The sequence below is a fragment of the Oryctolagus cuniculus genome, chromosome 3, assembly GCF_964237555.1.
Source record: "Oryctolagus cuniculus chromosome 3, mOryCun1.1, whole genome shotgun sequence".
Taxonomy (NCBI): Eukaryota; Metazoa; Chordata; class Mammalia; order Lagomorpha; family Leporidae; genus Oryctolagus; species Oryctolagus cuniculus.
In genome coordinates, this window is record NC_091434.1 from 166,653,270 (window position 1) to 166,677,366 (window position 24,097).

At 52.1% G+C, this 24,097-nt stretch overlaps 1 protein-coding gene across 2 annotated transcripts in view; it reads right to left on the reverse strand.

The window, feature by feature from the left end:
* Positions 1–24,097, reverse strand: part of COPG2 (COPI coat complex subunit gamma 2) — a 121,739-nt gene that overhangs the window by 20,368 nt on the left and 77,274 nt on the right. The window contains exons 13-21 of one of the 2 annotated variants that reach the window (XM_070071311.1): positions 21,731–21,826; positions 21,194–21,437; positions 18,635–18,710; positions 17,754–17,857; positions 17,034–17,159; positions 15,915–15,977; positions 15,384–15,523; positions 14,331–14,502; positions 6,859–7,972 (exon numbers count right to left, since the gene is read on the reverse strand). In XM_070071311.1, the coding sequence (XP_069927412.1) occupies positions 7,917–7,972; positions 14,331–14,502; positions 15,384–15,523; positions 15,915–15,977; positions 17,034–17,159; positions 17,754–17,857; positions 18,635–18,710; positions 21,194–21,437; positions 21,731–21,826 (1,077 nt within the window). In that variant the 3' untranslated portion in view covers positions 6,859–7,916. Of the gene's footprint in view, positions 1–6,858; positions 7,973–14,330; positions 14,503–15,383; positions 15,524–15,914; positions 15,978–17,033; positions 17,160–17,753; positions 17,858–18,634; positions 18,711–21,193; positions 21,438–21,730; positions 21,827–24,097 lie in introns of those variants that run through there. The other variant, XM_070071310.1, reaches the window with a different exon arrangement.

Here is a 24,097-nt window from a genome sequence, read left to right on the forward strand (position 1 = left end):
AAGTTAGGGTCCAGCTGCCATGGGAATGTGAACGCGGTGTTGGCTGAGGGAAGTTGATGAGACGGAATGGGACAGAGGGTGGAGGAGATGGAAGAAACGCCCTGAACTTGCGGGTTGCTCATCCCTGGAAAAGGCTGTCAGCGTGGAGGAGGGGAAGAAGTGTGTGCTCCCCTCTGCAGTCGTGGGCGGATCCCAAGGGGCAAGTTTGTAGGATGGGTGGTGCTGAGGTCTGAACGCGGGAGTAGAACACAGAAAGCAGCAAAAGTTCAGGCACTGTCAGAGCAGCCCCTTTGGAGAAAGTGCGCTAAGTGGCCAAAGTGACCTCATTGAAACAGGAACTGCGCCCCTTTGCACAGTCACCCGGCACGCACACAGGAAGTGCTAACAGTCATCTCTGGGACTGGGGATGGACTCGTTTGGACTGAGCCCAGCATGTGAGTGGAAAGAAGGCTAAAAATGGCAGAGGAGCAGTGGTCAAGCACTGTGGTGAAGACGTGCTGCGGTGACCACGGGCTGTGTCCCCCACGTTCAGTGTGCCTGTGCTATAGGCAACGCTGCAGTGTGTCACTGTCAGCCGAGTCGCAGGGGAGCCCTTTAAAACTCGGGGGGTGGGCTTTGACTTAGTGTGAGAAGGATAAGCAGCAAATTAGCCAACGGGAGAGAGCACGTCTAGGGTGACAGACGCCAGGGCTGGGGGCAGAGGGCTCTTCTCTGAGTCATCTGACGCAGAGGACGAGAGTGAAGGCCTGGGACCTGGGCTGACAACCTGCACGTGGCCACAGTGAGGAGGGGACACATCAGCAACCAGCCAGCCTCAGGGTGGCGGGAGGAGGCACGAGGGGCCCTTGTGGGGCATGCGGAGGTGTGGGAGGGGAGGGGCTGGCAGTAGAGTCTTGCGGGAATGAGCTGGATGCAACCGGAAAAGGGGAGAGGAAGAAAGGAGCAGGAGACATAAGGAGAACCCAAGGGGAGGCGGCGGCCACAGGCAGCAGAACCTGTTCCGGAGCAGAAGGCAGCATCGGGTCGGACAGAGTTTGCCCAGGGACCGCAGATCAGAAATGTGCTCCTACTCCCCAGAGAGGAGAGACTGTGCAGAAGTGACCGGCACTGGGTGGTGCAGACAGGGTGGGCTGAAGAGAAGCAGCAGAGGGAGCCTTCCCTTAGCAAAAGGCCCAGCCTGGAGAAACGGGCCACGCACAGAGAGAATGAGACTTGGACAGTAACACTGGGCAGCGGGGAGACACCTGTGGACAAAAGGCATGGTGGCGAGGGGTTCCCAGTGCAGGGCGGATGGCATCAGCAAGGGCCAAGAGGGAGACGGAGCTGAGCGTGCAGGGCGGCCTGAGAGCCTCAGCGTGGGAACGCCAAGTGGAAGAGCGCTGGGAGGCAGTGGCAGGAGCAGGGTGTGTTGGGTGCTGACCGCCCCAGCTTCTCTGTGAGGGCGAGGAGTTTGGGCCATGCTCTCTGCTAAGGATCTGGTGGTAAAGGGGGCATGGTGGGGGCCGGCACAGGGTGGCTGCAGGGCTGGGATGATGGGTTAGATGGGGGGCAGGGCTGGGATTAAAGGAGTAGGGAATGGGGTGAGCAGTGGTTCTGTGCAGCGGGGGGATGAGCTGAGTTCCAGGCGCTGAGAAAGAACTGCTTCCCTGGTAGCTGCGAGATGAGAGCTGCGTGTTGATGGTGAGAACCACCCCAAGCAGTCTTGTAGATCAGCCTCAGGGCTGGTGTGAGTGACACAAGGACTTGAGGACAGAGGTCTGGCTCTGCAGTTGCACCGTGTACTTGGTTTGAGAAGAGGAGGGGTGAGGACCGAGGAAAACGGGTAGTACTGCGTGCTCAGGAGGAGAATGACAGCACAGTATATTTTCAGAGTGCCTGGGATCACACAGGGGGTGTGGGTGGTGCAACAGGGGAGGGTAATGGGACCATTCACAGACTCTCCTGCAGACGGGGTGGAGTGGCGTGCAGGGAGGGAATGGGGGAGCCAGGGGGAGCCAGGAGGCTCCAGGCCCAGAGCACGGGGCCCCCAGCAGAGGGGAGCGCTGAGGTCCAGGGGTTGAGGAAAGCAAATGCGACAAGAGGGACAGGGAGGGTAGGAGGCGTCCATGCAGTGACGCCCCGGGTGGGGGTGGCTGTCACCTTCACCCGAGGGGGCTGCGGGCAGGGCCCCAGGAGGCCCAGCTACACATGGTGGGGGGACGGGACAGAGTCCTGCTCACAGCGACTGAAACCCAAAGAGCCACAAACAGCACCAACACCCGACCCCAGAGGCTGAGTGCGACGGGCCGCCTGGGGGCCGTGCACCCCGGGTGAGGGTCCCTGGTGGAGGGGAGTGGGGGCAGAGGTGCTGGGAGCCGGGGCACCGGGAGGCATCAGAGTCCAGACTGTCATCAGACGCGGGGGAAGGGCCTGTGAGACAGGACGGCGAGGCTGACAGTGAGCACGTGGATGTAGCTGAGAGGCACCGGGGGTGGGGTGGGGTGGGGGCTGAGTGAGCAGTGAGGCTGAGGTGGGCGTGTGGGTGAGGGTGGTGGTGGCTGTGCCTGGGAGGGAGGCAGGGCTGAGGGGATGAGGGGAGATGGGCGCCAGCGTCTTGATGCCCAGGAAGTGACATTCTGGGATAGAGGAGAGTTAGGTTGTGGCTGGGGCATTCGTGTGTGCAAAGGTGGGCTGGTCTGGGGTCTGGGGCCTGGGGAGGGCAGAAGGCAGATGTGCTGTGGGCAGGAACAGTGGAGAAGGATCAGAGGCACTGTGCCCTTAGAGCTGACTCAGAAGAGTGTAAAGAGAGGTGTGATAAGAAAGGAGAGATGCGGCCAGCGCCGTGGCTCAATAGGCTAATCCTCCACCTTGCGGCGCCGGCACACCGGGTTCTAGTCCCGGTCGGGGCACCGGATTCTGTCCCGGTTGCCCCTCTTCCAGGCCAGCTCTCTGCTATGGCCAGGGAGTGCAGTGGAGGATGGCCCAGGTGCTTGGGCCCTGCACCCCATGGGAGACCAGGAAAAGCACCTGGATCCTGGCTCCTGCCATCGGATCAGCACGGTGCGCCGGCTGCAGCAGCGGCCATTGGAGGGTGAACCAACGGCAAAAGGAAGACCTTTCTCTCTCTCTCTCTCTCTCTCTCTCTCTCTCTCTCACTGTCCACTCTGCCTGTCAAAAAAATAAAATAAAAAAAAAATAAATAAAAAAAAAGAAAGGAGAGATGCTCCAGGGAGCCCCGTGCGGGCAGGGAGAGTGCCCGGGACAGATCCACGGGGCTGCGAGCAGGGGCTGCCGCCTGCCGCGTGAGGGTCCCTGCAGCCCGGCGGAGCAGTGTCGGGGGGCAGAGGCTTGGGGCGAGATCCTGGGGTGGAAGGTCTGTAGAAGCAGGTAAAGGAACGGCGACGGGAACGGTTCCATACTGACGGTTCAATAGTGCTCTGGGCTGCGGGAGAGGAGGCGCCCAGGAGATGGAGAGCGGGGGAGCTGGCAGCAGCACGTGCCCTGCATGGCCGAGGAGAGGGCTCCCAAGGGAAGGAGGAGGAGAAAGAGGCGCTGGAGCCCAGCAGCTGAGAGAGCAGAGTGTGCTGAGAGTCTGGGATGACAGGGACCCGCGAGGAGGCCGCGGACACGGAGGACCAGGTGACAGTCTGAAGGACAGGGCATGGCGTGGGAACAAGGGAGACGAGAGAAGGCGGAGAGTGAGGTGGTGGCACCCTCAGACACGGGATCGTCATGACAGTGTAGAGCGGTGCAAACCCAGCGGGTGCACATAAGGTGGAACAAGTGTCTCCAATGATGGGAGGAGTCAAAACGCCAGAGGGGCTCAGTACTGGAGGAGGTGAGGGGGGACAGGCCACGGCGGCGGCAGTGCGGCCGGCTGAGGAAGGAAGCAGATGCCAGGGCAGACGCCCTGTGCTCCGCTGGCCTGGGAGGTGTCGCTGCGGAGACGAGAGGCCCTGGGGACTGCCCGGATCAGGCCCGAAACACTGGAGGTGAGGCTGAGGATGTGACTGGAAACAGAAAAGGACAGAGGTGCGTGAGGGGCGGGACGTCGTGAGTGACAGCCCCGGGGTCCTCGGCAGGGGGAGTGTACTGCACACTTCACCCAGAGGCACCGGAGGGTGATCTCGGGGATGAGCGGGTGGCGCTCAGAGGAGGCGGGCAGATGCTTCTGTCTCGGAGCAGGAGGCACCAGCAGCAGTGGGCCCTCCTGAGAGCAGGGAAAGGGCCGCAGGGACGCTGGGCATCTTTAACATGCATGGGGCACACCAGCAGGCAGCCTCGTGCTGACCAAACCCGGCTTGTGCCTAGAAAGCTGCTTGCAAACGGCAGGGAAGCGCTGGGGCCAGGGCGAGGACACACTTGCAGCGATCACGGGATCCCTCTCTGTGCTGTGTAAGGATGGCTGCCGGGAGGGAGGCGGCACGCGAGGTGGACCGACTGCACAGGAATGCGCCGAAGCACATGTTGGTTGGGGCCGTGAACCGAGAGGAGGAAGTATGGAAGGTGCAAATCGGAACTGCAGGAGACGCAGGCCTGGTGTCGAAGACATGAGGGCTTCAGGTTTGGGAGGCCTGATCCAGAGGACGAGGGGGAGGCTAAGGCAGGACAGGTTGCAGTGTGGTCCCTTTAGAGGGAGAGTCTTCAACCACGAGCACAGGCGTGGTGAGTGCGGTGGCCAAGCAGAGGAAACACTGCCCGGTCCCAGGGCGACGGCAGGGCAGGCGGGGGCACAGAGGTGCATTAGCTGCACGGGGCCCTGCTGGGCAGACAGACCAACGGAGGAGAGGACCGGGGGACGAGTGGGAGGTGGCAGGACGGGCTGTCCGGTCTGTGGGAACTCACGTGACGGCAGAGGAAGAGGAAGAGACGTCACGGGCAGAGGATGAGGAAAAGGCCGGCGAAGGGAAGGCGATGGCTAGAGCCAGTGGAGACCAGATGAGGCACAGTCAGTGCTGCCAGGGAAGGCGGGAAGTGGAGAGGACGGGAGGAGACGGAGGGGTGAGGGCAGGTCAAAGCGTAGACGCCCCACAGAGGGAAGAGCACGGACTCCGACAAAGGCATCGGGGAGTTGAAAGTGTAGGAGCCACAGAGAGGAAGGCAGACTGCCCTGGGTCAAGGCAACAAACGGAAGAAATGGGTCAGACACAGAAAGGCTGGAAGAAGAATGTGTGGGAAGCTAAGTCAGCACCCAGGGAAGCGCCTACAGCCAGGGTGGCAAGAGGCGCTGGGAGAACACGCCCAGCAGACAGCAGGTGTAGGGAGGGGCCTGCCGGGAACAGTGGCGCAGGGTGGGAATGAGGGGACGTACAAGCACCGGCAGCTTGCCGCTCGAAGCCTGCGGAAGGACAGCAGAAGAGGCAGACGGCAATGGGCAGGGGGACTCCCCGTGCTGCCGAGAGGGCGAGGAGTCCTGGCTCACGGAGCAGTGTGGACAGGGTTTGGCTGGTGAGGGTGGAATGGAGGGCAGGGTCAGGAGCGGTTATATCGGGGGTTCACAACGTACCACGATCGTCCGAACTGGCAAAGAGGAGGAAGGGGAAAGAACGGAAGGAGTCAACCTGTGTTAAGTAGAAACACTAAGTTCTCACCTGTCAATCATTACTTTACATGGCAACAGGTGGGGCTGGGCAGAGCTGACACTAGAACAGTGTCATGTCCTGGATGGGAGTGACTCCGCGTCCTGTACTGAGCAGGAAGAGCAGAGCAGGGAAGACCACGCAGAGCGCGCAGTCGCTTCACAGAGCTGTCAGGCCGAAGCAGGGAGGGGCGCAAGGCTCGGAGGAGTGGGCTCTGCAGGGCACCCTGGCAGTCCGAAGAGAGCAGGCGCTGAGGGAACGGGACTAGGTCAGTGCCCAGAGGGACCAGGCTGGGGCAGAGACGCTGACAGCGAACCTGTGAGTCCGCTCAGCGAGGTGGGCGGGGCACAAGCCCTGCACTCAAGGGAGGACTCTCCTGCAGACGGTGTAGGAGTGGCGTGCAGGGAGGGAATGGGGGAGCCAGGAGGCACCAGGCCCAGAGCACGGGCCCCCAGCAGAGGAGAGCGCTGAGGTCCAGGAGTGAGGAGAGCAAATGCGACAAGAGGGACAGGGAGGGTAGGAGGCGTCCATGCAGTGACGCCCCAGGTGGGGGTGGCCGTCACCTTCACCCGAGGGGGCTGTGGGCCGGGCCCCAGGAGGCCTAGCTACACATGGTGGGGGGGGGGGGGGCAGAGTCCTGCTCACAGCGACTGAAACCCAAAAAGCCACAAACAGCACCAACACCCGACCCCAGAGGCTGAGTGCGACAGGCCACCTGGGGGCCGTGCACCCCGGGTGAGGGTCCCTGGTGGAGGGGAGTGGGGGTGGGGCAGAGGTGCTGGGAGCTGGGGCACCAGGAGGCATCAGAGTCCAGACTGTCATCAGACGCGGGGGAAATCCTGTGAGACAGGACGACGAGGCTGACAGCGAGTAAGTGGATGTAGCCGACAGGCACCCGGGGGTGGGGTGGGGTGGGGTGGGGGCTGAGTGAGCAGTGAGGCTGAGGTGGGCGTGTGGGTGAGGGTGGTGGTGGCTGTGCCTGGGAGGAGGCAGGGCTGAGGGGTCAGGGAGGGCAGCATCTTGATGAGGGAGGAGTGTGACGAGGGGGAAGGGGGCATCCGTGTCAGGGGATGCTGGGCCGTGGGGGGCCTGGAGGGAGAGAAGAGAGATGTGGGCTGGGTGGGAGAGTCCGAGGCAGGTGCTCCCTCAGTGCGCTGTCCCGGGTGGGGAAGAAAGGAGACACGAAAGGTCAGGGCAGCGGGATGGGGCTCACACCCTGAGGCCAGAGAGACGAGAGCAGGGGCTGCTGCCTGGAGCAGAGGGAGGCCACGGTGCAGTGCAGCCGAGTACCCCCGCTCACCATGGCAGCAACTTGGGACAGGGCACTCACCGAGGCCACTACCGCCGCAGGTGGGCGGGGTACGACAGATAGGAGAGCTACGGCACCAGGGGAGGGAACGCAGGAGAAAGGAACATCCCAGGCCCAGGAGGTGAGTGTGCAGTCCGTGCACAGGGTGACGGAGAGCAGGGCATGCTGAGAGCGGCGACCATGGGGCCAGGGAGGCAGGGCGAGGAGCAAGAAGAAGGTGAACAGAGAATCCAGAAACTGTCCAGCACGTGGGGCACAGTGCACGACAGAACGCATACAGGAGAAAGAGCACGGTGCAAGTCAGGCGAGAGAGGACGCGGGAGGGGGATGAGGCCCAGGGAGGATGCGGTCGTGGACCAAGGTGTGGCACCCTGGCAACGCCATGGCAGAAGAGCGCATGCTGAGAAGTGACGGGTGAACTGGGTTCAGTTCGGCAAGTTGGGGACAGAGCGGCTGGCTTTGGTGACATCGGTAGGGAAGATCAGGAATGCACCCGCTGTCACGGAAGAGATTCCCACGTCTGTCCTGCACGTGAAGGTGCACAGGAGGAACGGTGGGTGTTGCAAATAGAGGAGGGGCCCTTGGAGACTGACAGACAGCTGGGTGGTGGGAGGGGGAACTCTGCATCCCCTGTGGACCTGGGTGCCGAGCCAGAGTGCTGTGTGGCTTATGAGTTGGAGCGGGTGTTTGCTGGAAAAGCAAAGCGGCAGGAGGCTCTGCAGACGGCAAAGAATGTCACGAGTTTGTGGTGGGTCAAGCTCTGTAGAGGGAAAAGTCTGGAAAGGGGGAAGACGGAGTCCAGCCTCCCAAATTAAGGGAGTTCACAGTTCTCGGGGGAAGTCAGTGGAATGGGTGGTATCAAGGTCAGTGTACAGGAGCAGAACACAGAAGAGAGGCAAAGCTTTTCCTTAGAGAAGCAAACGTCTAGTGGTTTGGAGAAGTTTTTCCTTAGGAGAGAGCACAGAGGCCAGCGTGACTCGGGGTAAAGGGAGGAAACCGGGCAGCTGCTCACCGAGACGACACCGGCACCTGCGGAGAGCACGCGTAGGTCAGCGCAGGCCTGGGATGGATTCATGCTGAGTGCAGCGTGCGGGCAGAGGTGTGCCTGCAGACGGCAGAGGAGCCATTAGGAACTAACGCAGAATGGACGTTTCAGAGCGACTCTTCGATGTGTGCTTCTGGTTTCAAGGGTGCCGCAGTCAGACTCGTGAGGGAGGAGGGCCGCACAGGTTAGAAGGGTCAAGGTGAGATCACCAGGACGCTGGCCCAGGGGAGGCCCCAGTGGAAGGAGTATGGTTTGGGGAGTTTGCTTTCTCAGGCCTCATCCATTTGACAGGGAGCAGGGAAAACAAGAGGAGAGTGGTCCCTACTACGAAGGGGTCTTCAGACTGGAACACAGCAACGGTTAAAGTAGTGCAGCCAAGAGTGAGCGGAAGCAAGGGCCTTAGAGGAGCGTGGGGGGCAGGGGTCCTCCTGGGGGCAAAGGGAAGTGATGGGGAGAGGAACCCGCGGAGGAGACAGGAAGAGGGAAGGATGGGAAAGGTTGGAACGGGAGAGCTGGAGGAAGGGGTGGCTGGAATCGACGGAAGATCCCGAGACAGGAGGGGGTACTTCCAGAAGGGAAGGCAGCAAAGGGAGAGGCTGGAAAAGAGCCTAGGCAGGGAGGGTGCTCCAAGAAGTGCACACCCCACGGAGCCAAGAGCAATGCGTCTGGGAGTCACAGGCCGGCCAGCAGGCAGGAGGGAGTGGGTCACGTGTGACAAGGACACGGGAGTGTGAATGTGTGGCCATGACGCAGTACGGCAGGAGGTCACCTAGAGCATGCAGAGTTGCAAAAGGTACCCCCTGAAAGACGCAGTGGACGGGAGACAGGCCAGGCAGCGGCAGGAGGAAGGGGAGGGGAAGGGCCCAGGGTAGGCAACTAGGTCAAGGTCACAGGCCTGGAGGGCGGTCTCGGCTCAGGGAGGCACAGGCAGTACAGGGCTGGTTGTGGTGGGCGGGAGGGATGGGTGCTCGCAAAGCACTGAATGAGGCTGGAAAGATGCAAGTCTGGGCCGGGCTCTTCACTACTGATCGAGCGGCGGAAGACTGGTGGTGGGAACAGGGGCGTGGATGGGGTTGGGGCTGCCTGCGTTGGAGAGGAAGGCAAGGTTAGGAGCAGTGGGGGTTGCGGAAGGTGGGAGCCAATCAGTAGGTATCGAGAGGACATGAATTTGTGGACAGTCTGTCTAGCGTTGAGGTGGATGAGTGAAGGCCCGGAGACCCCCTATTCCACCTAGAGAGGCGAGAGAGGCAGTTCAGGCGGGGCGGGGAGGCAGAGGCTGCTTCAGAGGAAACAGGAGAAAAGAGGACCAAGGAGTTTTCTGCTGGGTTCAAAGACAGGAGTGCTATGTGCTAAGGAAGAGGGACAAGAGTGAGTGCCCAGAGGGACCAGCTGGGGCCAAAGATGCTGACAGTGAACACCTGTGAGTCCAGTCAGCTGGTGGCATGAGGGTTGGGGCCAGATGTGCAACAAAGCACAATTCTCATTTAGACGGGGTGGAGTGGCGTGCAGGGAGGGAATGGGGGAGCCAGGAGGCTCCAGGCCCAGAGCAGGGGCCCCCAGCAGAGGGGAGCGCTGAGGTCCAGGGGTGAGGAGAGCAAATGCAGTAAGAGGGACACAGGGAGGGGAGGTGGCGTCCACAGCAGTGATGCCCCGGGTGGGGCTGCGGGCAGGGCCCCAGGAGGCCTAGCTACACATGGGGGGGGAGGGGACAGAGTCCTGCTCACAGCAACTGAAACCCAAAGAGCCACAAACAGCAGCAACACCCGACCCCAGAGGCTGAGTGCAATGGGCCGCCTGGGGGCCGTGCACCCCGGGTGAGGGTCCCTGGTGGAGGGGAGTGGGGGCAGAGGTGCTGGGAGCTGGGGCACCAGAGTCTAGACTGTCAGACGCGGGGGAAGGGCCTGTGAGACAGGACGACGAGGCTGACAGCGAGCACGTGGATGTAGCCGACAGGCACCCGGGGGTGGGGGAGGGGTGGGGGCTGAGTGAGCAGTGAGGCTGAGACAGGCGTGTGGGTGAGGACAGGGCGGTGGTGGCTGTGCCTGGGAGGGAGGCAGGGATGAGGGGACAGGGAGGGCAGCATCTTGATGAGGGAGGAGTGTGAGGAGGGGGGAGGGGGCGTCGTGTCAGGTGATGCTGGGCCGAGGGGGGCCTGAGAGAGAAGAGAGATGTGGGCCGGGTGGGAGAAAATGAGGCAGGTGCTCCCAGAGTGCATTTTCAAAATGGGAAAGAAAGGATCCACAGAGAAACGTGAGGTTGTGCGGAGCCGGAGGGAACCCTCACCCGGGGCCACGGGGGCTTGAGCAGGGGCCGCTGGCTGGGGTGCGTGGATGCAGTGGGGTCTGTGTGGCGCTGGCAGCAGGACAGGTGCAGGGATGGGTCTAGGAGGTGGTGACCCTGGGAGGCCGGCTGCATCGCTGCCTGGGGGTGGGGGCAGGGGGAGGTGTGATGGTCGCCTGTCCTGCAGGAGAGGAGGCGGCAGCAGGATTTGCCAACCTGGGCCCAGCAGTTGAGTGCGGGACAGGATGGGTGAGAGCATGACAGGTGGGGGTAGGGGGCAGCCCAGTGGGTAAGAATAAAAGAAAGAGGAGATGTAACTTGAGAACTAAGAGGGAGAAGGCATGTTGAGAGGGCCAGGGAATGAGCTGTGCCAAGACGGCCTGGCAGTGACCACAAAGTAGGATATGACTGGGAATCGGATGGAATAGGCCATGGAGGACGAGCCGATGGTGTGGGCGAGAGAACCGGGGAGCCAAAGAGCATCGGGAGGATAAAGGGGATGAGGCTGCAGATAGGGCGAGCACCCACCGTCAGAGAAGGGTCTCGAAAGGGTTAACAAGACCGGTCCTGTAACCATGTAAGCCTGATCTAGAGCAGGAGACGAAGGCAAACAGCAAACGTCTATGGAAAGAAACTGTCGGTAAGGAGGCTGTTGGCTCTGCATCGCATCAGGTGGTCAGAGAAGGCCTGATCACAAAGGCTCGTTTCTGCAGGGCAGTGCCAAGGGGACCCGCAATAGCAGTCCTCAGAAAGTCCCATGGCCTAGGCCACAGGTGTGTTACACGCTCGTTCTCAACACGGACAGCAGGTCAGGAAAGGAGTTCACACGTCCACTCAATGACAGAGTGCACAGTGCCTGGGAGGCACCGGACAGGGGTTTTCCCTGAGGTGAAAAAATGAAAATGCGTGGGTATACCACAGTGCAGTGACGTTCTGGAGAGATGGGCTCATTAACTGAAGTCAGATGAAAGAACGATGAACTGTCACATGACAGACAGTGTTTGTAATGAACAGAGAAAACAAACTCGGTGATCTCGGTACGGGTATCTTCTATGGAAGACTTCCAACTGAGCGACTGGCATTTGTTGGAATGGGTTGAGAGGCTGAAAAACATGATGCAGTAAAGCCTAATGGTCCAATAATAAAAATGGCCCTTGGCTCTGTGGTCTGCACAGGAGGTGGGACAGAGCGGTTAGACAGGGAGGGGCCTCTGCAGGAACCCCTGGCAGAACGTCCCACACACTGGACCGGCCCAGTAAGCGCCCAGGAAGGAGAGCTGCTCATTGAGAGTGGATGCGACACAGGAATGCCGCCTCGAATGCTTTTCTGACATGGTCCGGGTAAGTGAGGAATTCTTGGAGGAGAGGAGATCAACTTTTTCAACAAACTGCCCACATATCATGGTGTTTACTTAAAGCAAATGTTTTCCAGACAAGGTAGATTTTTGTGCATTTATAAATCAATGGGAGCAGCAAAGGTTCAGGACACCGTGGAAGGAAAGGCGAACTGAGGGGCCTGGAGGGCGAGTGTCTGTTGAACAGCGGGAAACTGGATGTGCTGAGGAGGACAAGGGGCAGGAAGCGGAGAGTTTCAAAATGAAACAGTAACAGCTTTGATTGATCAAATACCCTGTGTCTGGGGCCATGCTAATCATCTCATTTCATTTCATTTCATCTTTATAGATATCCTACCAGGTTTACACAAATCAAATAACTGGTTCAAGGTCCCAGGTAGCATGCAGCAGGCCAGGAATTCAAATAGCTTGCTAAAACCAGTATTCCTTGCTATTCTACTCTGCTGTTTTCGAGCTAGAAAAGATCACAACCTGGGTTTCCCCTGTGGTTACAAGGAAAGCGGTTCTGAGAGGAGCCCTGCAGGGGCAGTGCAGAGGGTCTGAGGTGATGGCTAGAAGGGGAAATGCGAAACAGAGAGAAAGGGGGAAGACTCCTGTTACCATCTATGCTCTGGTACTTCACTTCTTCCACTGCAAAGCTAACCCTTTGGATTGGCCACAGATTACAAATTTTAGATTTCTGACTAAAACTAAAGAATAGAAAGGAGTTTGTTTGTAAACAGCTATCGGACGGGTGAAATATAAATTAACTGGTAGCCAAAGTTTATAGGTCCCAGTTTTGAAACACAATTCTACTTTTTTCCTCCAAGACGCACAGACAAGACCTGGTAACTACATTCTGGCACTGATCAGGAAACTTTTGAGTTTAACATAAAATTCTCTAAACACCAAATTTTTATAAATAAAACTCAACCGTCAAGCAAAAGAGTCCATAGCCAGCAGACCAAAGGTTGAAACCTCTGGGCTAATTTCTAAAAACTGTTTTAAAAAGAAGAGGGGCGAGAACATCTCCTCTATTCCTCTCACGGTGGACATGTTTTCTGTTGTTGCTGTTTTCCTAGAATATAGTAGTCTATGTAACTTCTGTAATTTCAGTATTGTTGTTTTGTGCATTTTAGTATTGTACAACTGCATTGGTTGGGTTCTGTTACTGCCGCTCCCTGGGCTGTGAGTACCTGAGTTATCCATGATCAAAGTGAACCTGGGGGAGGGAATGGTTTTCTCCACTGGGAAGGGCAGGATTCTTCAATGGGTTCAGCAGTTTACCTCCCTCTGAAATTCAGTAGTGGCATCCCCTAAAAAACAAACTTAAAAATAGGGGGAGCAATTTTTTCAAAAGGTGAGATGGCTACAAGAAAAAGTAGAGAGTCTCCCAGCATGATGGCAGAAGCCACGGGGCTACATTTAAGGCTGAGCCCAGGTACTAGTCTGGAACAAGGGTAAAGAAAAGTAGCTTCACCTAAATGTTCGGCCAGCTTCATTGCTGGCCCGTGGGCACCCTTCAGACGAATCTAATGAGAGAAACAGAGCTGGAAAGAAAGTGAAGGTACAAGGAAAAGGAACTAGAAAAACCTCACAAAGGGCTAAAGGAGGCAGTTACAGGTTAAAGTCAGGTGGCCTAAATGAAGCTCACAGGAGAAACACTGGAGGCTGGATAGGACAGTGCCTTCCCACCCCGGGGGCTGTGGAGCCAGGGAACTGCAGAGCAGACGTGCAGCTCCAACCAGGGCCGGAGGGGCCGCCCTGGGACTCAGACTCAGCAATGGTGCCAACTTGAATCTACCTCGTGCTGGAGTCTGAGCAGCCTGGTCCATGACCCCATCCAGACAAGACTGGGCAGGGGCTCCCAGGAACCCCCACCGAAGAAGAGAGTCAGGAGAGGGCCACGAGAAGGCAGGCTAAGCCCCAGATGTCACGGAATGCTGGCCAGGGAAAGTGGCTTACTCGAACTTTTTTGATTTCTTGTAACTCTGTAACTTCCCCAGTGTTTGTTAATTTTGTTAACCTCCGACTTTCCTGTACTTATTAGAAGTAAAAAATTGTTCAAAATATAAATGTGACACGTGTGCTTATTTCTATGAAAACTGCGTAATTTTGTGTTTTGCAGTGAATGTGGGAAGAGAAGAACTCAGCTGGGAAAATGGGGTAAAGAAATCAAGCACAACAAATATCTGACATATATGAGAGATCAAAGGCCTTCCCAAATCCCCAGATTCGTAAATGCTGCCCTCGGCACCAGCAGCTGCCTCTCTCTTAGCAGCACTCCCCCTCCCCACCCCGACTGGGTAGCATCAAGTAGAGAAAGACAGCATTTCTCACGGGTGCTCAGTCATCAGCCTTATGCTACAAACCCTTCACAAACTATGTATTTTTACATTGCCAATAATTTACTAAATGTTGAAGTTTTCCTAGATGCACTGAAAGAAACAGGCCAGGATCCTTCAAGGAGCCATGAGGGGCGCAAACCTTCATCAATAGTTTTGATGTTCCAACAGAAAGCCCGAGTTCCTTTTCTGGACTACCACTGTATATATTCAGTTTCACTTTTAAGATTAAACATTCAGCAAATTTTACTCACTTAGTTTTTAAAGTTACTATTCCCTCCAGTTTTACAAGCATACATGTGTACACGCGCACACCCACACACCCACCCACCATCACTACATTAAATTCTGGAAAAGAACTATATTCTTGACGCCTGACCATGTGTCCCCACATTGTAAGAGCTTAAGAAGTATGGCCATCTTAGCCATAGAAGTATCTCCTCCCCTCTGGGGTTAGTACCTGCTGTGGGGTCGTCATCAGGCAAACGGACGAGGGTGTAACATATTCCTGGTTGGTTGTAAGTGAGGCTGGCGGCTGGGATGCAACACAGCACCTCACAGGAGTCTGACGGTTCCATCTGCACTGTTACCTTCTCCAGTAGCTGGTCATTGAGAGTATTGGTGCAGTCAAACTGAAAAGTCGGCAGATGGAAAAGGTGTGAAGAAAAGAGATGACTCCAACAAGTTGTTCCTTCCCACTAGTAACCTATGCCTCGGCTCTGGTGCCCCCTGTACCTTCTCTAAGTTACACAGTGGGGGGGGGGGGGGCTGGCACTGTGGCACAGAGGCTTGGCATCCCGTATCAGAGCACTGATTCAAGTCCCAGCTGCTCCACTTGCGACCCAGCGCTCTGCTAATGCACCTGGGAAAGCCGCAGAAGACGGCCCAAGTAGCTGGGCTCCTACAACCCACGTGGGAGACCAGGATGGAGTTCCAGGCTCCCGGCTTTGGCCTGGCCCAACCCCATCCATTGCGGTCATTAGGGGAGTAAGCCAGCAGACAGATCTTTCTGTCTAGCCCTCTCTGTCACTCTGCCTTTCAAGTAAATAACAATCTTTTTTTAAAAAAAAAAAAGTGGAAAATGAACTGTACTATGGGTCTCTCTGAAGATTTCCTGTAGGTAACATGAATAGTCTTGGTCTCGAGGTCTTTTCTTTACCTTATTCATCAGTTTCTCCTCCCTGAGACTGAGCTTAACTTAAAGACAAATCTGATGCCCAACAGTAAGCTCTCTGATCAATCCACTTGATTTACCCTGATATAAAATGTTTTTTTTTAAATAGGTTATACTTTGTTGTCCAACCTCAGACATTTCCATTCTATGTCCTCCTGGATTTTAACCATTACAAGTTACCCATCCTATGAAGCAATCTCTGGTGCTGAGAAAATATGAGATGCTGCCAAGTTAATTCTCTACAAAAGAACTAGAATCATACATCCAAAGGGAGTGACACTTGTCCCACAGCTTACCAGTCTACGCTGGGTCCCTGCAGGAGCCCCGGCGGCTTCTCACCTGGAACACGATGTGGTGGGTGAAGATGTGCTTGATACAGCGAACAAAATACTCTGTCTCTGCTTCTGTCAGCTGAACAGGGTCAGAGGACTTGAACAAGGGCCCTAGGTTCATAAACTCGGGAATGGCCGCCAGTTGTTCTAGCACGGAGAAAGGAAAGGCACGTCAGACAAAAGGCAGGGAATTTACTCTGGATGCCTGAAACGCTTTAGCTTCCATCACCTCACTGTAGCTGAACACTCAACTCGGATGTCCCCAAGCTGCAGTTAAAGAACCTGTTTAAGTACAGGAGTTTATACATTGAATTATTAAAAGAGAAAAAACTAAATTCCCAGTTTCTAAGAATTTGCGTTCCCTGTTCAGCAACAAGATACATATAAAACAACAGTTGTAGTAAGTTAGCAAGTCCTCCACGGGAACTCGGTAGCCTCAGCAGCTATGACGTACGATTTTCTGCCACGTAGGGAAGACCTTACTATGTGTTGACAGTGCCTAGGCGCAGGATCAATGTTTCTACTCATCAAATCCTACCTTGGAAAATGTCTTGTCTGGAAGGAGCCAACTTCTCGGGCTTCGTAGCCACAAGTGTAATTTCTATAAAATACAGATAGGAGCAATCAAGTGAACAGCACAGACAGTATGCAATGAGTAGAAGCTTCCAGCAGATACATACTGAGCTATTACTGAATCATACCGATAGGGCCTGTGTCAAATGGTGGGGGGGGGCACATTCAAATTAAAATGTGTTCAGTGAGCATATGTTTTGAAATAGTGAAGTAAGTCCTAACATAGATTTTGCTTTAAATGGACTGGCACATCCAAAAGCAAATACTCATAAAAGGAGGAACAATCTATAAAACAAATATTTTCAGGATCAAAATAGGAAATATCACTATATAGAATCAAAAGAAAAACTGAAAATGCTGAAAATTAAACATAAGATCTATCATTCCCAGTTCTGTATTCTCACCACTAGACACTTTCTTCCTTCCTCTTTGTTTTAAAGTCAGATATTTGTCCTATACCTTTGAAAACCACCTCTAATAGCAAAATTAAGAAAATGAAATAGGAGGGGACAGCACAATTACTGCTCTGAGACACACAGTGGCAACGGGCTTCTAATGCTCTAGCACTACGTTCAGGAAAAGAAAAACTTTCCATTTTGGACACTCTTCATATTCTCACTTCTAAGCAAAAATCAGGAGATTAAAGAAAAACCTAATAAAGTCATCGTAAGACTTAACATATTTGGGAATGAGGCTGGCATGGTGGTGCAGCAGGTTAATCTGCCATTTGCGACACATGTATCCTATACTGGAATGCTGGTTCGAGTCCCAGCTGCTGCACTTCCAGTTCCCTGCCTGAGAAGGAAGCAGAAGATGACCCCAGTGCTTAGGCCTCGCACCCATGTGGGATGCAGTTCACTGCCCTGGCTTCAGCATGGCCCACAACTGACTCTTGTGGCCATGTGGAGAACGAACCAGTGGATGGAGAATTTCTCTCTCTCTCTCATTCTGCTTTTCAAATAAATAAATCTTTAAAAAAAAATTTGGGGGAGTGACAATAAAAATAAGTATTGAAGAAAATATGCTAATATTTGAAAAGCTGCTCACACACAGGAAACCTAGCAGAGTTGACTGTCCTCATTACCTGCCTTCTGTTCAAAGACAGGAGCCATGGCCAGAGGAACTGATTTCATGTCGAAGGGTTTTTCTGAAGGTTCCAGCGTGTACTGGTGTAAAGCCTTCTCCATCCCTGGTACAGACACCGTCAGACCTGTGAAAAACAGAGAAGTTAGCATGATAGCCTCCTGTCAATCCTTGGATACAGACAGGTCTAAATCTATAATATTAGCTTTCTGAACAAAGAGCAAAGTACAGCTATCGGTTTTATAGCCTAAATAATTAAAAATAAAGGCTATTGTGTAAGGCTGCTATGTAAACTTATCAATTGTCTTATTTCATTCAAGGAAACATGGTAACAGAGCATAAAAATTTTCAACCAAATGTAAGCAACGCCCAGAAAAGAACATCAGTGAGCCATGTGGGGGCAACGATAGCGTAAGAAAAGGGAAAACGTTAACCCATCCAAGGGGGACTTCAAGGAGCACTGGAAGAAGCAATACTCTTTAGGCTCTTTTGTACTTTAGGACGGAAATCCTTATAGATTGTTTCATACGAATTACCAATAGCAAATAAGAAAACACCCTTGTGAACACAGGTTTCTATAGAAAAGGAAGTACATCCAAAGACAAAATACCAAGCGTTTGCCTAGCGGAGTAAACTCATTCACAAACCACAGTGAAACATGCTTCCAAAACACCTTAGGGGAACAAAAGTATCTTTATGTCGAGTCGTGGCTTTCACTGACCATTGCAGATGTAAGTGGCATTGAGGGCCATCTGCCTCTGCTGCAGCACGTTCAGATAGAAGGTGGCTCTGTCCCGCACCTCATCATCAGTATCCATCATGCACCTGCCAGGGAGAACGAGCATGGCACAGCACCCTCCAGACAGGTTAGGTCCTCGGATACCACCTTTAGAAGAGACTTCAACGGCAGCCAACACTGGCTCCTGCACGCTCCACAAATCTTGGGCACTGTTCTGAATTACTAAAAAAATCCTGTTACCATGAACAGCAGCACGTATGTAAGCAGGCACTGGAACAACTAGGAGCACAGTAACAGGAAAGAGCAGCTGGGATCCATCTGACTCTAACCACGTGGCCCCGATGGAAACTTCAGATTTCTCTATAGGTAACAAATGGGAATATCACACTTTCCAATGATACTAAAAAGATAAATAGCATCCAGAACCCAAAAGCATTTTTTTTTACCAGCCAGCTTTTAGCCCGTGATTTATCTGCTTTAATTACAAGATCCTATCACAGAGTATTTACTAAAGCCAGGCTTTTCCCCATTGACTAGCGAATCACGCAGATCATGAAAAGCTAATATTTTCAACTCTGTATGATGACTTGCTTAAGATCTCTTTGAAGTTAAGCCTCTGTTTTACAAATTGATGTACATGTATTTAAGTCAGTTTCCCAAAATAATGTAAGAGAAATCCAAAGACAAATTTGGCATGTACCTAGCACATACATAATTACTAGGGAGAGAAAGGGTATGTCATCTGTCCCTGACTTACTCCATCAGCTCCATGCTTAGGCCCTGCAATGCATCCAATATGGTGCCTTGAGGTCTTTGTAGAATTCTTATAATTTTTTTTAAAAAAAATACAGTCTTGTACTTACCTCTGTAAGAGTACAAGGATGCTTGGGAGAAGATTCTCATTCTGAGCCCCAAATTTTGCCAAAGCACTGACAGCAGCTACAACGAAGCATACATGCAGGAGCATAAGTACTAGTCTCTCAGGGTGAGGCCACAGCATTTAAAAGACTTACAGAAGCATCCCATGTTTGCTAGAGGTAAATGCTCTTGTTTCACTGAATGTTTCCTGATCTTACTTCTTTGACACACTTAAGCATAAATAGAATTTTGCAGGCCCAAGAAAGCTCTGAATAGAAAATACTCCATGCACTGAGGAAAAAGCAGCATATATATTTTCTGTATGAGCTACACTGCCATCCCACCACCCCCATTAATAAATCAATTAATGTTATCAAGCTCTAAAGGCAAACAACTAACCCCAGGCATACCAAGAACATCTACTACTAAAATTCCTCTCATTCAACAAAGATTCACTGCTCACCTAATTTTGTCAGGAACTGTGCTAGATACCAGGGATAGAAAGGTAAAATGGTGTCTGACCTCAAAGAGTTATATTCTAGTGCAAAAGGCAGGTAAAGAGATAATTACAAAATGGCACAGGAAGTCCATGGTAGAACTATATCCAGGATGCTATGTGAGTGAACAGAAGAGAATTAAAATCAGAATTGGTGGTGGAAAAGTAAGAGAGGAAGCTGGCACTTCTTTGCACTAAAATTTGAAGAACAAGCAGAGTTAGCCAGAGGGAAAAGTCAAAGTAAGAATATTTGAGGCAGGAGCCCGGCAAGTCCAAACACCTCTGCTCAGAGCAGACAGCATGAACTGTGACTGCACAGGCTGCGTGCAGGAGAGGGAAGACAGAAACAGGGTGTGGTTAACCCCAGTCATTATTAACTACGGGACAGACTGTATTTGAAGGAGTATTTTACTCTGCATAGCACTGAAAATGGACTGGGATATTTGTGAGAGCAGAAGCAGCCTCATGGGTCAGGCATCCGAAGGCTGACAGCCTAAGTCAGCACCCAGGAGGATACAGAGCAGAGGAGATGAACTAGTGCTAAGGGGACAGAGTTGACAGAGCTTCGCTGAAGATCAGAGGGAGCTGTGAAACAGTGGGTAAGTTTCTCAGTGGATATAGCGGTGAGGATTATGGCTTGGCTTAGACTGAATTTGAGGTGCCTTCAGTAGTTGGAAATACAAATTCAGGACACTACTGGAATGTCACAGCATATTAGCAGAGTCTGAAAACAGCACCAGGAATAATGTGTAACAAAATCTTTAAAGACAACTAAATAACCTAAGGGAACAACCTGGGAAGAGAATCTCCATATGTAAAACAGGAAAGACAGAAAAATGCAGGCTCCTAGGGAAACTAGGGGACAAGGTTTTACGGAGTGTCTAGTCAACAGTACCTCGAAACTGACCAAGAGGGGAACAAAAATAAGAACTTTAAAGTGTCTAGCTTAATTTCCCACTAGTTTGTAAGTAATAAAAAAAATAGCTTCAGAGGATTTTTAAAGGGAAGGGCCAGATTGTATTGAATTGAGGAGAGTAAGTCAACTTCAAGTTTATCTCAGAGGCAACAGAGCAGTCAGTAGTAAATGAGAAACAAACGCTCACATGAGGGTTTACTTTGCAAACATCTGAAAGGCAAAGACGCAGACAGACATAGGGAGATCTCCCATCCAGTGGCTCACTCCCAAGATGCTCACAACAGCCTCCAAGCCGGGAGACAGGAACTCAGTCCTGGTCTCTCACAGGAGGCAGGAACCCAAGTCTCTGAGCCTGCTGTCTTCCAGGGTGTGCAAGAACAGGAAACTGGGAGCTGAGGTGGAACTGGCACTTGAAGCCAGGCCCACTGATCGGGACGCAGACATCCCCAGATGGGGCCTAACTCCCTGTGCCACAACCCTGCCCCTGGGTCACATTTTTCATGGGAATTTGACCGGTTCATATGCTAAGTGGGAAGAAGTGATTTCAGCTGAAGAGTACTTTAAAAAAATAAATATGCACACAAATTCTACATCTGGAAAGCCAAGGGTTCTTTATCTCTAATATAAGGCAAAAATCAGGATGGGCACTGTAGTATAAATAAATATATGCCTGGGGCCTGTCTATGGCACAGCGGGTGAAGCCGCCAGCAGCAGTGCTGGCATCCCATATGGGTGCTGGTTCAAGACCCAGCTGCTCCACTTCCCATCCAGCTCTCTGCTATGGCCTGGGAAAGCAGTAGAAGATGGGCCAAGTCCTTGGGCCCCTGCACCCATGTGGGAGACCAGGAGGAAGCTCCTGGCTCCTGGCTTCAGATCAGCACAGCACTGGCTGTTGCAGCCAACAGGGGAGTGAACCAGCGGATGGAAGACCTCTCCCTCTGCCTCTCCTTCTCTGGGTAACTCTGACTTTCAAATAAATAAATAAGTATTTAAAAGAAAAAAAAAACTATATATCTAGGCCCTAAGTTTGCTCCAAGATGCTACTGTCAAACAGATCTTGCAACTGGATTTTCCAATGTCATTACCATCCTTTTGAGTTCAGCATTTCAGAAGATCAACAGTTACTTCACTATCAGTGTTCCAATGACTCACCAGCTCTGACAGCCTCATTCTCCAGGACAACCCGGTTAAAAATAAAGCGGATATACTTGGAGGGGATGGGGGTCCTGGGGCCCTCTTTGCCCAACAAGTGTAGAATCTTGGTGGCCAGGACAGTGTGCTCGCAGTCCTCAATGAATTCACACAGGTGGGCCAGCCCTGCCTCTTTGCTCTCAGGGTTCTCTTCCACAATGCTGATAATGCAGTCCACGATGGCCCGCTTGTAGTCAAAGCCTCCCTGGCAGAAGGGAAGAGGAGACTGTCATTCACTCTAAGGACACTTTTAGAGGAGTGCTTACACTCCAAGGCTCACACTGATCAACTCAAATCTCATTTCTCTCCCTGAATGAAAGAAACAAGCAAAGCAACATGCTGTCTAGTAATGACGAAACAGCAACCAGAATTGAGGCTACTACTTGAGCAGCATGGTGAGATCGTGAAGAAATGTACTTAAAACACTGTGAAACCTTAAGCCCAGCAATCTTAAGAATCTGAGAGTCACTTCCCGTGGTCGGAAAGCAGTGTACCTACATCATCGCGAAGCATGTTGGACAGGAAGGTCATCATGACGCTGTGCTTCCGAGGGTACTTCTGACAGAGGGCACTGATTGCTTGTACGACCACCACCTGCGGGAAGGGGTGCAGAACACGCACATCTGTAGTCACTGTCCAACCGCCACTTATGAAAACAAACACAGAACAGACAGTCACCTTTGTAACTCGAGCTGCTAAACATGCTTTGCCCATTATTTGCTGTAAGCCAAGGCGGCACTCTAACCTAAAATGACAGTGATGGTTCTTCACGAAAGGTAAGCAAGATGATGAGAAGACCGCAAAAGAAAATTAAAAATGAAGTTTATTATATTAAAGAGATCCCATGTCTCTGCCCCAAGTAAGCAAGTATAGAAAACTCCTTAAAGGGAACAGTAAATATACAAAGCCCGAACGGACTGACGTTCATAGAAATACAGAAAGCTACAAGGAATTACTTCACAAAATGGTTTTTAGGCACAACTTAAAGAACATTGTCAAAGGGGGTGAGGGCTATGAGATTTTACGCTTCTTCTAGTTAATAAATTTACCAGCCAAAATTTCATGGATGCTGGGTCAGAGATGAAAGACAGCTAACCAGAGCAACAGCGGGAGCCAGAGGAGCAGCCTTTGGGGCTGGTTTCCAGAAGCCAGGTAGCCTGTGGCTCTGCAGGGGGCTGCATCACAGGTAGGAACCCTGCGGAGTGCCACAGGTGTGTCCACCGTGGACAGCAGGCACGGCTCTCCCCTGCTCCGAAGGACATTACCAGCTACGGAGCGCGTTTGCGTCCGCTCCGGAGACAGCACTGTTTCTTCTGGAGCTGTAAGGAAACCGCCCTTTACTTCAGGGAGAGTCTCTCTCTCTGCTAAGGCCAGAACACACCTTGTACTACACCGAGGGAGCAGGGCGGGGATGGCAGGAAATAAGGGACAGTTAGTGCCTAACTTGCAAGATCTGCAGAAGTGCAGAGACCCCTGGAGAACTGAGGACTCTCTCCCAGCAACCGGAGAGCCGCATATCCAAACACAGTGTCTCAAAGCACACATCATAAAACAAAATGTTCATAATCTTTTCAGGAAGCAATGACACCTAAACCTAATAAAGATGGCATTTATACACAGAAAGAAAAATTACAGACTGAAAAAATTTATAAATATTAATGTGAAAAGCCCAAGCAATAGATCAGCTAACAAACTCCAACACTACAGTTAGAAAATAATATACTATGATGATGATTTACACCAAAATTACAAGGATGGTCAACATTAGAAAATTGATTAATATTATTTATCATATTAATGAGTCCAAACAGGCTAATTATATCCAAAATGCTGAAAAGGCTTTGGTAAAATCTAACACCCAATCCTAAAAACAATTCTTAAAAATCAGAAATATGGATGGATAATTTCATAAGCTAAAGTATATAATATATATGTATATGCGTGTGTGTATATATATATATATGTATATATCCTAATGCTAGCATACTACTTTATAGGGAACACCAAGAGGCACTTCTTAAGGTTAGAAATAGTGCAAGGATGCCACTAGTATTTAACAGTGTTCTGGAGATGTTAGTCAATTCAAGTACAGAAAAAAAGTTACAGGAACAAGTAACAGAAGAAAAACCCTGTATTTTCAGATGACATGAAAACCCTAGAGAATCAATGATAAAACTCAATAATTCAGCAAGGTAGCAGGATATAAAATTAACATACAAAAACACTAACATTCACATACATGAATCATACAAGTTAGAAGATACAGTGGCTTAAATACACATAATCACAGCAAAAACATTTAGGAATAAGTATTTAGAAAACACTCAAAACCAATATAAAGATAGTGTAAAACATCCTTCAGAGACACAAAACTAGATTTGAACAGATTAAGACACCTTGGGAACACACACTATATGCAACGGGTTAAGCCGACACTCGGAACACCTGCATCCCTCACTGGAGTGCTGGTCTGAGTCTCAGCCACTCTGCTTCCCATTCAGCTTTCTGCTAATGCACCTAGAAAGGCAATGGATGTTGGTTCATGGATTAGGGCTCCTGCCACACACCTGGGAAGACCAGGATGGAGCTCCTGGCTCCTGGCTTCAGCTTGGCTCCTCCCTGGTTATTGCAGGCATTTGAGGAGTGAGGCAGCACCTGGAAGATAACCTACCCCAATCTCTGTCTCTGCCTTTCAAATAAATAAATTTAAAAAAATTCATATTACAACCACACTGAAATAGTATTTTTTACCAAAAAGATGGCAAAACATCCAGAGCTTACTAACATACACTACTATGGGAAAACCACCATTCTTCATACATCACGGGTAGAACTTGGCATTCTCTACAAACTACTTATTTATCT